The sequence below is a fragment of the Rutilus rutilus genome (genome assembly GCF_951802725.1).
Source record: "Rutilus rutilus genome assembly, chromosome: 20".
Lineage (NCBI taxonomy): Eukaryota > Metazoa > Chordata > Actinopteri > Cypriniformes > Leuciscidae > Rutilus > Rutilus rutilus.
The window spans coordinates 15500166-15517923 of NC_140225.1; the positions used below are offsets into that span (position 1 = coordinate 15500166).

The 17758-nt window shown below is 39.7% G+C and overlaps 1 protein-coding gene across 2 annotated transcripts in view; it reads right to left on the reverse strand.

The window, feature by feature from the left end:
• smap1 (small ArfGAP 1) overlaps window positions 1-17758 on the reverse strand; it is a 108442-nt gene that overhangs the window by 27030 nt on the left and 63654 nt on the right. For both annotated transcript variants that reach the window (XM_084390804.1, XM_084390805.1), the window contains one exon: window positions 2591-2669. In XM_084390804.1, coding sequence (XP_084246930.1) covers window positions 2591-2669 — 79 coding nt within the window. The remainder of the gene's footprint in view (window positions 1-2590; window positions 2670-17758) is intronic.

A 17758-nucleotide genomic window follows, 5' to 3' on the forward strand; every position in this document is an offset into this window, starting at 1 on the left:
TCCTGTGGGCGAAAATGCCTTGTTGATGCTAGAGGTCAGAGGAGAATGGGCCGACTGATTCAAGCTGATAGAAGAGCAACTTTGACTGAAATAACCACTCGTTACAACCGAGGTATGCAGCAAAGCATTTGTGAAGCCACAACACGCACAACCTTGAGGCGGATGGGCTACAACAGCAGAAGACCCCACCGGGTACCACTCATCTCCACTACAAATAGGAAAAAGAGGCTACAATTTGCACAAGCTCACCAAAATTGGACAGTTGAAGACTGGAAAAATGTTGCCTGGTCTGATGAGTCTCGATTTCTGTTGAGACATTCAGATGGTAGAGTCAGAATTTGGCGTAAACAGAATGAGAACATGGATCCATCATGCCTTGTTACCACTGTGCAGGCTGGTGGTGGTGGTGTAATGGTGTGGGGGATGTTTTCTTGGCACACTTTAGGCCCCTTAGTGCCAATTGGGCATTGTTTAAATGCCACGGCCTACCTGAGCATTGTTTCTGACCATGTCCATCCCTTTATGACCACCATGTACCCATCCTCTGATGGCTACTTCCAGCAGGATAATGTACCATGTCACAAAGCTCGAATCATTTCAAATTGGTTTCTTGAACATGACAATGAGTTCACTGTACTAAAATGGCCCCCACAGTCACCAGATCTCAACCTAATAGAGCATCTTTGGGATGTGGTGGAACGGGAGCTTCGTGCCCTGGATGTGCATCCCACAAATCTCCATCAACTGCAAGATGCTATCCTATCAATATGGGCCAACATTTCTAAAGAATGCTTTCAGCACCTTGTTGAATCAATGCCACGTAGAATTAAGGCAGTTCTGAAGGCGAAAGGGGGTCAAACACAGTATTAGTATGGTGTTCCTAATAATCCTTTAGGTGAGTGTATATACATACATAATTCAACCAATGCCAACCATTTTAAGATTACGGATTTCAATAATAGGGACGAATAAAAGTTGTGCATCTTTTTGTTTGCGAAGGGCAGCTGTAGCTCACCTTCCCGCCAATGTGTGTGTCTGCTCCTGTGTACTACAATAAATAAGGTCAATACATACATGTTTTTGAAAGAAGTCTCTTATGCTCATGAAGCCCGCATTTATTTGATCAAAAATACAGAACAAACTGTAATATTGTGAAATAGTATTACTCAAATTCTATTTGAAAATACTTAAAAATGTAATTTATTTCTGTGGTGCAAAGCTAAATTTTCATTAGCCATTACTCCAGTCTTCAGTGTCACATGATGAATCGTGATATGTATCGTATCATGAGGCCATTTCAGTGAAATGGATTATCAAAAAAAAAAAAAGTACAATTGAAACATGCATGATGAAATAATCCACAATTTTGTTGAAAAACAATACAGTTGCTCACTTAAAATGACAATAAGCGTTCCATTCAAAATGCATCATACATTTGTGATGAGAAAAATATTCCTAAGTATGCAGTCATGAATAATTCCCTTAATAAAATCCAGGCATTCATACCAGCTGTAAACAGATGCCCAAAAAATGTAATTAAGCCTAGATTAAATGCAAATATGCATATAATGCAAGTAATTTGATCAATTATTTATCAACAGCCCTAAAGTAACACTGATGGAAAGAGAGATAGATATCTTGCTAGTCTGAACAGTGCTGGAGCCTGTTGCTAGTATGGAAGAGTGAGGAGAGGAGCTGAGTGCAAGTGCTGAGGCCTTGAGCAAAAACACATCAAAAAGACGCATGTCTCAATCTCAACACCATCATCTCCAGCCTCTCTTCATCAGCACTGACCCCTACTGCCCCTCGGCTGAAGACGTTCATCTAAACTCTGTAACCTCCTTGCTTCAGACACACACATTTGCGGAAATGTATCTATTCTCACCAACTCTCTGTCTCTCTCACTCATCATAACGGACAACTTGGTGGCAGACCGAGATTGAGAGAGTGAGAAATATTGAATGAGAGGGAGAGAAAGTGATAAATACACAAGACCGAGCGACAAAGGAAAGCTCCAGGGCAGCAAATAGAAACTTTCATTTCCCAGAAAGTAATATAACATCAATTGTGTTTGGTCATCTCAAGGGCTCGAGTTGCCGGCCTGATCAATACCGCCAGGACTAAACTAGCAGTGTGCTTCCCTGAACCTTCATCTAGACAGTAATATCAGTCAGTGTGTTCCTCAATCCGAGTCTTAACACACCCTTTAAAAAAAAAAACTCGCTTTGGTGTACAGCAACACATTGTCTTGGATCCGTTCTTCCAGTGCTCGCTAAACTAGGAAAAACAGGCCAAAAGGCCATTTTAAATGTTACAAGATACTATTTTGTGTAAACAAATGAAAAATTAAACACTTAAAAACTAAGAACAATCATTTGAAATGTTTTAAGAACTTTTTAGGACTGATTTATGTGTAAAATCCTGTATACTTAAACACATGTCAGGTGCGAAAATCCGCCACTTCCCTCCCATTGAAATATTTTGCCTTAAAATGACCTTGAAGTCTCTTTTTCTTCCAGCCTATCTTAGATGTATCCGATTCTCTGATCGGCAATGAGATGAGTAATCATTTCAATTATTCATGTCTTACCAAGGCCTAACAGGTCGATGGCGGGCTCTGCATTCTTCTTAGGACTGAGTCTGGAATCTGTCTGGTTGTCCTCTCTTTTCTGGGATAAAAAAAAAAAAAAAGAGATAAGAGAGAAAGTGTTATTGAGAAGCTTTTTTGGATTACAATTCCGAACCAGTTGTTGTACTGATTCGAATGTTGTTCTTCACCAAAAAACAGCCTTTAGATGCTATGTATACACAGCTTCCGTGTTTTATCTTTTCTAGTCGGCACTTGACGGCTCTGAACATCCTGCGCTGCAAATTGTGTGAATAGATAATGCAATGTCGTGCCAAAATAGCTTGCTCGCTCTATTAGTTTGTGCCCGGCTGCACCTCACAGGTGCTAACTGACCATACCACTTTGAGATGCAGTTCTAAGGCACTCTTGAGGCCTGTGATTTGTGATGGGCAGAAAGAAGCATCACGGGCTGAGAAGCCAAGCGTAATCCGGCCTGAACGGCCGATCGATGGGCGCTGGGTTAAAGCCTGGATCAAAGCCAGACAGAGGCCTTTTAAAACATCATTCTACACAAAAACACTCACATATATACAAAAACACAAAGTAAACTCAAGAGGACAGCACTGTGTTGCGCTTTTCTTCAGGGGGAGACAAAAGACCAGGGAGACGAAAGGTAACAAGAGGGCAAAACACAAACCGAGCCAGACTGCACTATCAAATCGGAATAAAACCACCAGTGTCTGACATCTGCATTATTAACACAATAAAAGAGAATGATAAATGCGAATTTGTCTAGATGTGTCACTTAACGTCATCATTGCGCAATTGTTCTTGGCAAAAGATTGGATTTGAGCGATTGAAAAACGGGACAGAACTGACACAAGCACTCTAATGAGCATCTGCAGGCTCAGGTTTGTGGTGAAGTGTCAAGCCAGGTGCATCGTGGGTAGAGGATTAAATGGGAAAAAGAAAATTTGTTGCTTCTCTACAGTTAGCTTGAGACTCGGGTCCATTCAAGTGTGAGGTAAAAAAAAAAAGATAGTTGCCTAACAGAAAAAAAAAGTTTTACTGATTCCAAAGCAGTCAAATGCAGTTTCTGATGAGAAATTACATTGATTGTTCATAATTTTACAAGCTCCAGAACAAAAAGAAAAGAAAAAGAAAAACTATTAGGAGGATGTTTTATACATCACTGGGCCCTAAGCTCTTGAGAAAAGGTTGGAAATTGAATTAAATTGAATTGAATCTTAATCTTTTAGTGATGAAAAGCCTCTCCAGCCTTGCATGTCAGCTTTTGTGTACAAAGCCAAGTCTTTGACTTGTGACCTTATTTATTGTAGTACACAGGAGCAGACACACACATTGGCGGGAAGGTGAGCTACAGCTGCCCTTCGCAAACAAAAAGATGCACAACTTTTATTCGTCCCTATGATTGAAATCCGTAATCTTAAAATGGTTGGCACTGGTTGAATTATGTATGAATTGGGGGGCTTAGGTGCTCTACTATTTGTTGACTTTGACACACGCACACTTTGAAGACAACTTCGAAGATGAAATCCTTCAAAAATGTGTTTGTGCTTCAGATGATGGAAACACGACAGCCTGAGACGAACAAACAATACACACATCCCCAAGACTAAAGTCAAAATAAACTGAAATACAAAAGGCATATGGCACACAATCACACCTTGTAAAACAGGGATACTCAGCAAGGCCACACAGTAAGGGTCACACTTAATTTAAATTAAACTATATTAATGAGGTGAGCAGACCAAAATGAGTGTATGAATGTAACCCAAAAAATATAAAAGCTATTAACATTTTGTTCATTTTGCTTGAAGCCCTAAAACTACTAACTGCAAACATATAAAAATAAATTGAACCTAATTAGTCATATTAAGCACGAAACCAAATTGCTAAAAACGGAACTACAATTAAAATGAAAACATTTTTTTATATTATATTATAATATATATATATATATGTTAGTATATTAAAGTTAGTTTAAAATATTAATAAAGCTATAATAGTATATAAATAAGATTAAAATAACACTGTGACCAATTTGAAGAGTAGTCTATCATTTTTTGCTTTTTCTCCATGCCATGTTTTCATTTATACACATCTAATCTATACTCGCTTTCTCTTACTCCTTCACACCTCTTTCAATGCATTTCATCCTCTCTCAGCCCTTCCTCACCGCCTCTATCACTCTCTCGAAAGCCGTTGAGTGAACGGGTGTGAAATTGCTTGAACTGTGGCGTTGTGTCTCTGGGGTCTCTCCAATCAAGGTCATTTCTAATTCATGAATACTTCCCTTTGATGGAAGAATAATTCCATTTGGGTCACATTCCCTCACACTCGATGTGCCCGCGCCATGCAAACAGGATCAGAGGGAGATGCTCATGTGCGTTCAGGCGGTATGAACAGGGCCACTCATTCTACACTTCATTCTGGACTGATGCAAAAGCTGAACGCACTCGGCTGGGCGCTCACAACTTCATGCATTCCAGATATGAATATCAGAGAGGGAGATACGAGTATTCGTATTGATTAATGGACCGTTCTGTTATTTTTCTAGGTGCTCAAAGACCAAGAAATTGTGTAGTTTTTGTAAGGAGGCAGACAGGTGTTTCATAAGACATCACTTACAATATTCAAAGATAATCTGTGGGTTGAAAAAAACATTAACCATAACCACAGTTTCTGCCATAATACCAGTTACTACAGTTATTGTTTCTACAATACAACTTTAAAATGAAACCATTATTATAGTTTACAGTAGTTATAAATATAGACTACTAACAGACTTAGCTATTATCACTAACTATTAATAGAAACTATGGTTTAAAAGGTACAAAGGGACCAAGACACAAAACAACAAAGCACAACATACTATAAACAAACACAAAATACCTAAATAGGGTTTTAGTTTCTGTGAAATAAAAAATAAAAAATATTAAGTGACACACTTTAGATTACAAATGAATAGAAGAAATAAAAGAAATGTGGGGAGAAGAAGGGGATCTGGCATCTTGAGGAGAAACAGAAGAGTTTCTTAATAAAGAGTTCTGCTCTACTTCTGCAGCCCAGAAATAATGATGCTGAAAGTACAGTGTGTGCTTGAGCTTATGAGTGGGCACATGCCACTTCCTGTAGCACAGTTCCCTTACACACTCACAGTCCGGGACAAAGGCCTTACTCCACAGAAGCCAGAGCGGAGGTATTAATTACTTGTGAAACCGAAAGACAGGCGAGAAGTGCTTTGAAGGCTTGTTAGACCAGTTCCCATTGGCACTAACACTAACAAATAAAAAGATTGCCAACTAATACAGTGCAAACCTATTTAATATTTTACAACAATTAGTGCCAAACTTCTAATCTGACCGGCCAAGCAGTGTTATGGGCTTTAGTCGCCAAACACTAAAGGTGGATGTAATAAATTAAACCCCTGTTACAGAACATGATAAGCAGTCAAACTCATTCAGTTTCCAGTAATTAAAGCAGCACAAACCGCAGCCAGTGGTTAATGGAAGCGTGGCAACATCTGCCAGCGGATGCACAGAATGAAGAGACGGAGACCTGTGCTGTAGGGGGAGAGAGCAGGACTCGGTTATCATTTAAAATGCTTATCTTTAATTATAGTTCATCATTGTGCTTATCAGGGATCTAAACTGGGGTGGCCTGAGGAGTCTTCAGCTCGTAATCAGCACAGGCACTTACACCACTGATTACTTTATTCCAATTCCACTTTAATCAGCTGTTAATCCACACGCTCTCTCTCTCTCTCTCTCACACAGAGTCCACACTTCCTGCAGCACAAGGGCAACATTGCAGCTCGATGCAGCTGTAGCTCCAAAACTCAGAGATACGGGACGAATGACAGACTGATCGTCAGGGCCCAGACTGAACCTGGGGAGATTTTTTTGCGCTCTGCACAGATTTCTCAGGACAGATGTTTTAAAAAAAGAGAGATGCTTTAAACAGCTGGGTGCAGTACACTCTTAATAGGAGCGGTCACCGTGATTTTGCAAAGACGGACATGTTCCTGGATCAACATATTTTGTTGATCCTGGAATAACATTCCTGTCCCAAAATTTAGCCCTTACCCTATCCCTAAACCTAATCCTACCCATAACTTTTTCCTAAAATCAGAGGGAAATGATAGGTGAATAACACTGATGTCGAAGCAACTCACCCTGGTTCTAAGCCTAAACTTGACAAACTGTAAACTTTTCCCTCAAATCTGATTGGTTGATTGGAAAGTTGTTCCAGGATCAACAAAGATGTTGATCCAGGAACATTTGGTACTTGGTGAAATCATGTTCACCTAATAGGAGCACAAAGGAGTGCACAATTTTTACATTAAAGATTAACAAATAATAAAATAAGTTTTTTTGCTGTTTGTATTTGATCAAAATATATATAATATATATATAAATAAAAATTTACATTTCAAGCCGTTTAAGGCAAACTAAGAGTCTCTCAGCTCAAGCGGGTCAGACCCCAGCATACTATGATTTAAATATTTGATTCCATTTTTCTTCTTTCTAAAAATACTGTCAGTCGATGGAGAAGGCAAATTGTAAATTCAATTCAAATGCAAACCATTCAAAAGTTCAGGGTCAACACTTGTTTAAATAGATAACACTTTTATTCAGCAAGTACGCAATAAATTGATAAAAAGTGACAAAGACATTTATAATCTTAATCATTTTAAAGTTCTTTTGAACTTTCTATTAAATCAAAGAATCCTGGGGAAAAAAAGTGTCATGGCTTCCACAAAAATATTAAGCAATGGAAAGGAAAAGCTTGAGCACCAAATCTTCATATTAGAATGATTTAATCTCAGGATCATGTGACACTGAAGACTGAAGTAATGACTGCATATTAAGACTGGCCAAAATATTTAATAAACAAACATGTAAAAGGCAGGAAATGTGTATTACAATTCAGCATAAATCTGCGGGCCTGCTGATGGCCTAAAGCGATGACGAGGAATGAAGGGAAAAAGATGAACAGAGCTTGTTTATGTGCTGCAAGCCCATTCAATGTATTGCATATGTATGGACGTGTATGGGTGGGTGGGTGTGTGTGTGTGTGTGTGTGTGTGTGTGTGTGTGTGTGTGTGTGTGTGTTTTTTCAAACATTTCACAGTAAACATGGCCACTGTAATCTGTATTATGTATGTGCTGGGTAGAGGGCATTTTCCAGTCGAAAGCCTTTGTTAGCATTAGATGGGATGGACAGGCATGAAAATTCAACAGATCAACAATAGATGTGAGGGAAGAGAGAGGGAACGCTGGTGCGAGGGCTCACTTCTGTGAATGATTCACTGCAGGGGGTTCAGGACCGAGCTTCTGGCCCGTCACAAACTGTCAACACACATCACACTGAGGAGACTCCAGTGTACTGATACTTCCACGCCTGCCTGCTTGCATACACACACATGCACAGTGCTCTTCCCTAGACACTGCTTTTGTGAAGGCTATGGAAACAAACTTTGAGGGGTCAAAATCCTTAGTTGCCAGACAGATTTTATTTTTTTATGGTGGCTGCAGTTAATTCATTTGACAGCGTAGCAGGAAAAGGAAGGTGGTAGCGAAAAAGTAATGGAGCACAAACATTCACAAAAATTCTACAGCAGATGTTGCATTAATTATACATTTTCTGTAATTTACTGAAGTTTAAAAACATTGACAGACAATTAAATATGCTTTCAGCTATTATAAATATAAATATAATACATATAAAATAAGTTATCTAGTCTATTTCCCTATTTTTTTATTTTTAAAGGGGTCATATAATGCCATTTTTGTACAAGCTAATATGATTCTTTAGAGTCTAAATTAAAAGTTTGTAAGATACTTTAATTAAAAATTATCATTAGGATTGTAAGAAAACACTCATTTTACCTGGTCAAAAACAGCTCTGTTTTCAACACGCCGTTTAAAGGAGAACTTGGTAACTTTTTTAACTTAATAAAACTGTCTAGAAATCATTTGGATGGTTAAACAACCTGTTCTGGTGATATTGGTGACTTTCCCCACTCCCCCCAGCGTTCCCAGGCGGAAAACCAACCTTGCAACTTGGGGACTACCGTCCCGGCAAGATAGAAATTGGAAGTCTCGTGAGAAGCGAGAACTAGAACGAGAACGAGCGCGAAACACAAATTGCTTTACGGCAATTCGACATAAACACCCACGCATGTATGATGTATTACCAGATTACCCACCTTGGTAGACATAGCTCCACACGATACAGTTGGCTTGCTCCGATCAAAACAAACGCACATGAGCAGCGGTAGAGAGGGGGAGGAGGCCGCCGCAAGTGAGTTTTTTACGACTGTGTTGACAGCTGTAGGGGGAGCTCGTGGGGAAAACATGCGACAACAAAAGGGAAAATCAGCGAAGAAGTGACTAGAGTTCGCTAGAGTTGCAGAGTTCTCCTTTAAGTGCATGTGTCTTTAAATGATAATGAGCTTTGCTCACCCCACCCCTCTGTTCTGTGCGTACCCGTTTGTAATAATAACACAATAACCATAACGTGTTTTTCATTATAAACGGTGGATTATGAATTATATTGAGAACGTCGTACATAGAAAACATGCCGTAATGTACCCTGAGTGTAAACCTTAGCCGCATTCATCGTGAAGCGTGCAGCAAGCGTTTTGCAAAGATTAATATAAATATTAATATAAAGGTTAATAAAACGTTACATTCACTTCAGTTCTTCTGGAGGTGCAGCAGGAACAGGAATAGTTGGTACTGATCCTTTTTTCAGGAGCAGCTTCTTAGCAAACCAGCTTTATACTGACCCTCGTTTGTAAAGCAGTCTGGTGTGTGAAATGATTCGCGCAAACATGAAAGCATTGACGTTGATCGTGGGGAATATTCCCTTCGAAAACAAAACTCAGTCACTGCGTCTTCAGTGGTTCGGATTTAGGAACATCAAAATGACTGCTGTGTTCCTTATTGCACCCAAGAACAGAACACCACAATCGCTTAGACGCCATTCTGCTCATAGACAGTGCTCCAGCGTATCAACAATGACCGCGCAGACTATGATTGACAATCGTGGGAGGGGCGTCCGATCTTGTGACGTCACAAGATCGAACGGCTTGATTTGAGAGAGGGGAAAACATAAGGAGATTTAAAAAAGAAACACTGGATGGATTTTTATCACTTTATGATGGTTGTGTACAGGCACTGCCAACACACATTTCAGTACAATCAACTTGTAAAAGTGCATGTACCCCATATAACCCCTTTAAATCCCACAGTAAAGGAAGCTAATAGGGGTTAGAACTTAAGAAAAATGGACAAATAGCTTGTGCCCCTACAAAAATAGATATAAGTGTGGATTTGGGTAGAAAAATGATACATTACTAGTGTAATTCATGAAATATTGTTCATATAATCTGATGGCCAGATAGCAAAACTACAGCAACTTCTGTCTTTATTTTAAGAGCAAAATATAAAAGGACAACGGCAAAAATCTACAACAATATAAATAGTAAATGTCATTAAAAATTCCAAGCAAATATTTTACTAAACATTGTAACTTGATATAGCGGGAGATCAATGATTACAATTCGACTTCAAAATGAATTGCTTTTGTGATCAAATTAATAAAGTCAGAATTACAGAACAGTTTGACTTTAATTCTTTCTATCTTCCACTGTAGCCTGTATTTTGTGATGTTTAGGTCATTATAGACCAAAACAAAATGATATAGGCTTAAATTATAACTAGTATGTAATAATAAGCTAAATTACCTTCAGTGTCACAAATCATTTTACTTCATAAATCATTCTAAAATGCAGATTTGGCAAGAAACATTTCTTATTATTTTCAATGTTGAAACCCGTGCAGTTTAAACATTTTGTGGAAACCATGATAAAAAAAAATTCAGGGTTCTTTGATGAAAAAATGTAAAAAGAACAGCATCGTTATTTAAAATATTCGTATAGGGTATATCAAGAAGAAATGCCATACATCTATATAATTTTCAGGAAAAGGAAAATAAAAACAGAGCTTGACGGAAAATGTACAACCTAGTTTGTCAAAGTGATGGATCATTACTTGCAGCGCATCCTCTGAATCGCAGGTGTGTGTGTGTGTGTATCACGGCCCTCCTGATGTGTGATCTCATTCTCTAAAGGTTGCCTGCACCCTCATCTTCCCAGAAACCCCCCCTGTCCTCACTCTCTCCCTCACCTTTTATCTTGACATCACTCTGGCCTGTATATCAGCTAATGTGAATTCTGAGTGGATGGGCTGAGATGTTGAGGTTAATGATGATGCCCTCACTGCAGTATACATGAAGCTCAGTGAGGGCTGTCTGAACCCCCAGAGCCACTTCACTCGCACCTCAAGCCTCAAGTCAATACGGTGGTTAGGCCTCAATTTCGGTAAGGACACGCACATACTCACAGGGTGGGAGTTACAGTCTCTCCACTCAAGGCTTCTAACCACACAGTCATTTTCACGCCTACTGGATCCTCACGCTTTCCAAATTGTTTTTGCAAAGGTCAACTGCAATGTTCAGCTTGCAGGGTCTGACGGTGTAAATGGGGAAGACGGGGGAGGGGGAAGACCAACCCTTAGGCCACATATGAGAAAAGATGGTTGAAGTAGTGCTCTGAAAACAGTCTCTCTCTCTCTCCTTTGTGTTTTTTACCCCCACTCCCACACAATAAAACAATGCCACAGAGAATCAAAGCATCCATAACCTCCAAGCAAGTTCATTAATAATAAAAGAAATGTGAATCACCGGGCAGCAAATTACACTTTTACAGCGTCATATACAACCTGAATCTAAAGTCGCGTAATGCACGGCTGCACAGAGGAGTCTCAAACTCGTAGAGGTGTCCAAATAAACATTGAGAAATGCATAAACTGAGTTTAATCGCAATTCTGAAGGTGAAGTGTGTGATTTCTGCGCCACCAGAAGCACCAAACAGAACTGTAAAGAAATTGTGTTGATTTCCTACTCTCCTACCACTAAGGATGGATACAAATTTGGTCACGCTTTACATTAGGTGTCCTTACTTATTATGTTCATATTGTATTGCAAAACACTTTTGCAGCTATTGAGGCAGGTATCGTTTGGCACAGGTTTGGAGGTATGAGTAGGTTTAAGGATTGGTTAAGGAGTTAGGGCTAAACAGTGTAATTACATTTCATAATTGCATTAATCTAAAATGAAAAATTGGCTCTTTGGTCAAAAAAGGTTCCTGACCCCTGATATAGAACATACTTTTTTTAACGTTTGTGAAGTTTGTTTCTCATCTCATCTGCAGTACCTGCTCAGACAGTATGTGAATTTGGATGGACCTTTTGCCACTATTGATGAATCTTCAGCGCAAGAGTCCGATTTACAAACAAATGAGTTTTGCTATCTTTTTGGGGAGTTAAAAAAACCCAAGCAAAAACTCACAAACAAATTACTAAATTAATATCAAGTTATTTTGGTATCCAGTGGTGAATAAGAATGAGAACAAATTGAATCTAAATTGAACAGAGGTTGGGAATCAGAACCCCTTTTTGGGAAGTCAACATACAAATGACTTGTATCAGTCTATGAACACTGGAACAAGGACAGGAGAAAGCATTTCAACGTGGTAAAACACAATTTCACTTTTCTAACTTTAGTTAGTGTGTAATGTTGCTGTTTGAGCATAAACAACATCTGCAAAGTTACAACGTTCAAAGTTTAAAGCAAAGGGAGATATTTGCTTTTAAAGAAATCAATTTCTAAGAACTACAGAAAACGGCCGGTAGGGACTACACGACATTCCTGCGGGCTTGCTGACATCACTAAGCCCAATATTTACATAAACCCCTCCTCCGATGAAGGATTCGCAAAACGGCTAGTCCTGAAAGATCGTGCAGTTCCAACTTTAAAAACAGAAGCTGTTGTTTACGAGCCACAACCTGTAAGTATGATTTTTTCGTTGATGTGTTTTCCTGTAATAGTTCGTATTGTTAATTGTACGTTGTAGCAAGGAAGTAAACGAAGGACAATGCTGTTTGGCTCCACAAACCAGTTTGTTAAATGCTAATTCATACTTATCCGACAAACACATACAAACTTCTGTTTAATATCACCAGCGCAGCGAACTTGGAATGTTCGTGGTTGTCGTTTATGTGATCAGTGTAAATTATTCTTTGATTATAGCTTTTATGTATTGTTTATCTACATGCTTGTTTATCTACAGGCATGCTAAACATGGTTTTGTGTTTGATTTGGCTAAGTTACTGTTGTAAAGCCAATGTTTAGTGTTCGTATTGGATTAAAGGCCATGTTGCAGGTTTTTTTTTCATCGAATTTGTGCAGTTTACTTGTTGGTAATAAACATTTAAACTGTTATCCATTGTATTTTATGTTGTTGGGTATCACAAAACGCAATATAATACGAAAAAGTAGGCTATCTTACAGCGGTTTGCAACGATTCTCCTTTCCGCCACAATGCATTCCATTACGTCACGTTGGGGAGAGAATATTCCAAAGCCCGCCTTGAGAGCGTTGAGAGTGACTAGAGAGACGAGTAGTAGACGAGAGTATTCAGATAGCGCAGATTATACAACACATCTCTAGTCACCTATAACTGTTTAAGCTGGTTCATAAGTAACTATAAGATAGATGTTCTAGATAAGATATGTTAGATTCATAACTATAATCGTATTAAAACAGGTGGCGTACGCCGTTTTTAACCATGTAAACACTTGAATCGCACTAACTGAAGTGCGCGTGTGTTTTTGTAACGCACCTTAAGCGCGTATTCATTTTAAACTTGACATTAGGAAGTTTTCCCTGAACTCTGTCAACACGACTCACTGTCAGCAGTCTGCCTTCATCCAGAAACAGCTCAAATAACGTGACAGCAGTGTATAAAACTGTTACAGGCACCGACATAATATTTCTGTCTTCATCACGGCACAGAATAACAAAATACGTCCATAAGAACCCGTTTGTTATTTAACGTACGTAATTACGCGCATGCGTGAAACGGATCGTGCAGGTGGAACGGATCGTGTACCGACAACAAGCTTTCCAACGCAGTTTCCATGGGACGGCACCGCCGGCGCCCACACAAGCACCAGCCAAACAGCGACAGACACGCGGCGGCTGTGTTTGCAACATTTTCAACGGAGGAAGAGGTAAACGCTTAGAAACACTTGGCAATGATGCTGTTACTGGAGCTAGTAGGCTACCATCAAAACGTGGGATAACTAATCATTAATGTGTTTACAACGTTGGGGGAAAGACTTAATTAGGGATTATCTGGAGGGGGTGGAACAGGTGGGACTGGCAAATGCCCATAGCTAGCATGATGCCTTCTATTTCTAGATGAAGACAAAGTTTACCGGTACTTATCTGAACTAATGTCATGATCACTGCCACTAGATATAAAGAAAATGTTGATTTTTCACTCATTTTTCCCAGTCAGTCGCCACAGTTCTAATACAAACTGTATTGGCTGAGGCTACCTTTCCTCCACTTCTCCCCAACGTGACGTCATCACCGAATTGCGTAAAAAAAAACGTTCATACCAAAAAACGTAAAAAACTGGTCTTTAAGACCATTTTTGAGACATTTTAAAAATGGTATACATATCTTGAGTGATTAATGTACCCATTGATCAACAGTGGTGGTTAACCTGCAACATGGCCTTTAATAGTTCTGGCGACAGATATTTAGCTACAATCGTTCTAAATATACAAAAGTAACAGTGTCATATAGCGATCTGCAGTCTTAAAAAACATATCTTTCTGAAACGTCCTTTAACAGCCGTTCTTGAACAGGTTCTGCTCGATCCTCTCCACTAACATTCTCTGGGTCTGATTCGGGCTCAAATTGGTATGGCAATATTGACGCCGTTGTTTACTGAAGCACAAACTACCGGTAAGGGTAAGGGGCGTGACGTTTCCGAACAACGTGCACTTGGCGGTTAGCGAATCACAACACACTGGGCCAGCTAACCAATCTGAGGGGGGGGGGGCTTCATAGAACCCGGAAATCATCCGACCGTTTTTACAAGGAGGGACAGAGCAGTGTAGAATAATGGTTAAATATGTGAAAAATAATGCAAATTTTTAAAAATGAAGCATGAACACGTTACAGTGCACCCCACAAACACAATCAAGCCTTCGAAAAAAGGTGTTTTACCACCCCTTTAAAACAAAAGACACCGTTCACATTTAATTTATGCAAAAAAACTAAACATTCTTGGCACAAATTTCGCATCAGGCCATGGGTCAGGAGGGGAAGAGATTTCATCAGGCATAGCCAGTGTTATGGGAGCTGACCCTATTCTGGGGTCTGCTGTGACGCAGACAGGCAAGCCACAGGCCCAGAGTTCAATGCAAAACACGTTTAAGACTTGGTAAATGATGGCTTATTAAAAGAGAGAAATGGTGGGAGATAGTGGTAGGAGGGGGTGAGTGAGAGACGGTGAAACAATTAAAAGAAAAAAAGGCTCTTAGAAGTTCCTCGTTTGCTTTCAGAAGAGGCGTTACATCTACTCGCCACTTTCAGATGCATTTTTTGAGGCACTTTCCTACGACTGGCTCTCAAAAACTCATTTGCTCTTGCCACATCAAAGCAATCCGCTTTTTGCGCATAAGGCGCTGTTAATAGATTTGAATGAGAGTTTTATTTTGTTCTTAATAAAAAAACAACTAATCTCACTTTGCATAAAGTAATTGGATTTGCCGTTTTCACAGGTCTCGGTTCATGACACTCGACAAAATCAAGAATCGTACCTACAGCAACATGCTTTTATGTTTGTGTTCAGATGTATTCAAATATGGCCGTGCAACATCCTAGTCAGGTTTGTGAGATCTTATCTTTCTCTTGCAGCCTCACACAAACAGATGCATAAAGGCAACAGCCACCATCACCCGACCGTCCGCCGGCAATAAACTTTTAATTAAGACTTTTCATAAATGCTTATCTTTACCATGAAGAACTCCATAGGGCTTGAGAAATCCTAGCCCTCATTTCCACAGCCGAACGCCTAAAAGCTGCCGCAGATCTAATTATGATTCCCACCTAGTGCCTTCGTGCTTTCGTTACTCTGAAACTTCGCTAATATTCCGCCTCCAGTGGAAGGTTTAGAAACGAGGCATCAAACCCACCAGGACAAAATGCTCTTTTATGACATCTCTGTGCTTCGGTTCTGCATCTGACACCTTTAATGAATGTGGTGACCGTTTAAGTGGACAGCAGTGGATTTTCTGAGAGCTCTCGCATGTGTAAAGATGCAAATGAATGCAACACAAATGCATCCTACAAAAACACATTTTAGACCGCGTAAGCCGCGTGGGCTTCCTTGATGCCGATATTCGGCGGGAAACATCTCAGCTAATTCACCGCTCTCCCGCTGCTCCAAATTCAGGCAATATTGATCAGACTCCCTGCGGCAATGCTATCGATCGTCTGTTTGCAGGTGTGTGTGTGCATGCGATTGCGCGTGGTGTGAAACTAAACTGGGTCCCTGCAGGGTGACTGAGCGGATGGTGGGGGAGGGAGATGTCTAGTTAAGGTGAAGTGTGTTGTTTGTCAGAGGACGCTGCTCATTTAGGGCGCCCTTCACTCTCTCACTCTTGTACACGTGGCTCCTGTCGCATTAAGGTTGCCAGCGGTGGGGGCTGGAGGCAGATGTGTTGTTGAAAGGCGGAGGCAGAGATAAAGGTGGTGCTTGGGGAAAGAGTATGACAGTGTGATAGTTAAAGGGCACCTATTATGCAAAATTCACTTTTACATGGCGTTTGAACATAAATGTGTGTTGGCAGTGTGTGAACACAACCACCCTATAATGATAAAAATCCACCGGGTGCTTTTTTTTTTTTTTTAACCCATAAATCATAAGCACTGTCTCAGAACAAGCCGTTCTCAGATTCGGGGCAATGTGACGTACTTTTGCACAAGTCCCTCCCACAACTGTTGACTGACACTGCAGTTTTAGCATAGACCCGCCCTGAGTGAGCTGTACACAGTCCACCATTGTTTCGATGCCGGAGCAGCTGTAGACAAGAATGTCTTCTAAAGTGATTGAGGTGTTTTGTTGTTGGATGTAAGATTGAACATAGCTATCTTCATTTACTCTCGTTATTTGAGGATGGATCTGTACCAACTGTTCGTGATCCAGCTTACAGTCTTCGGAGCGACAGGCCTAACGTTACTGATCACGGCAGAAATGAAAGTGAGAGCGCACACTTTATGACAGCTCATCGAGTCGTTTTAAGGATATAAAGTTTACCAGTTTATTAAGCATCCCCTGAAAAGGTGTGTATATATTTGTTTACTGTCAGTTGTAACGAGTGTTTTGTGTAATTCGCTGTGCATTTTGATGATAATGAAAGGGAGAGAGAGAGAGTTTATGGATAAGACTTTAATGCACACTTCTTATACTGTGTTTATTCAGCTCTTACAGTGATTTTCTGGAGTAAAACTAACGCTTCATCTTTTGTGTGATGTACAATAAACTTCATTAAACTCATCAGTATATTTTTGGCCATCATTCGGACGGGGTTTACCACAGCAGGCTTGTATTAATAGTGGATAAAAGCAGATGACAAATACGTTATAACCGTAATTAAATTAAACTATACCTGTTCTACCTCCATACACCGTATATTCTCTGACTCTAGGCATTATTGTCCGACTCCAGGTTCGAAATGAACACTGCTACTCAAGAGTTTCTGTTTCGATATTATTATTCCGTGAGATGAGATTGTCCTGACAGAGCGTAAGCTTGTGAGGCTTCGCCCTCTGTGCCGGCAGCAGCAGCTCATTTGCATTTAAAGGGATAAAAAAAAAATGACGCGTTTTTCTAAGCCCCAAAAAGTAACAATTTAAACATGCTGTAAAAAATGATCTGTTGGGTATTTTGAGCTAAAACTTTACATTCACACTCTGGGCACATCAGAGACTTATTTTACATCTTGTAAAAAGTCAAAACAACATTGGACCCCACTGAATTTCATTCTATGGAGAGAGAAAAAAAGAAAAAATCATACAAGTTTGGAATGATATGAAGGTATATAAATGATATTAAGAATGTACATTTCTAAATTTTTATTGGGTGAACTATCCTTTTAAGAACAAAATGTCAATTTATGCACAGACACACAAGAAACCTATTAAACTAAGCTATCAATTTCCTCACACTTAAACTTA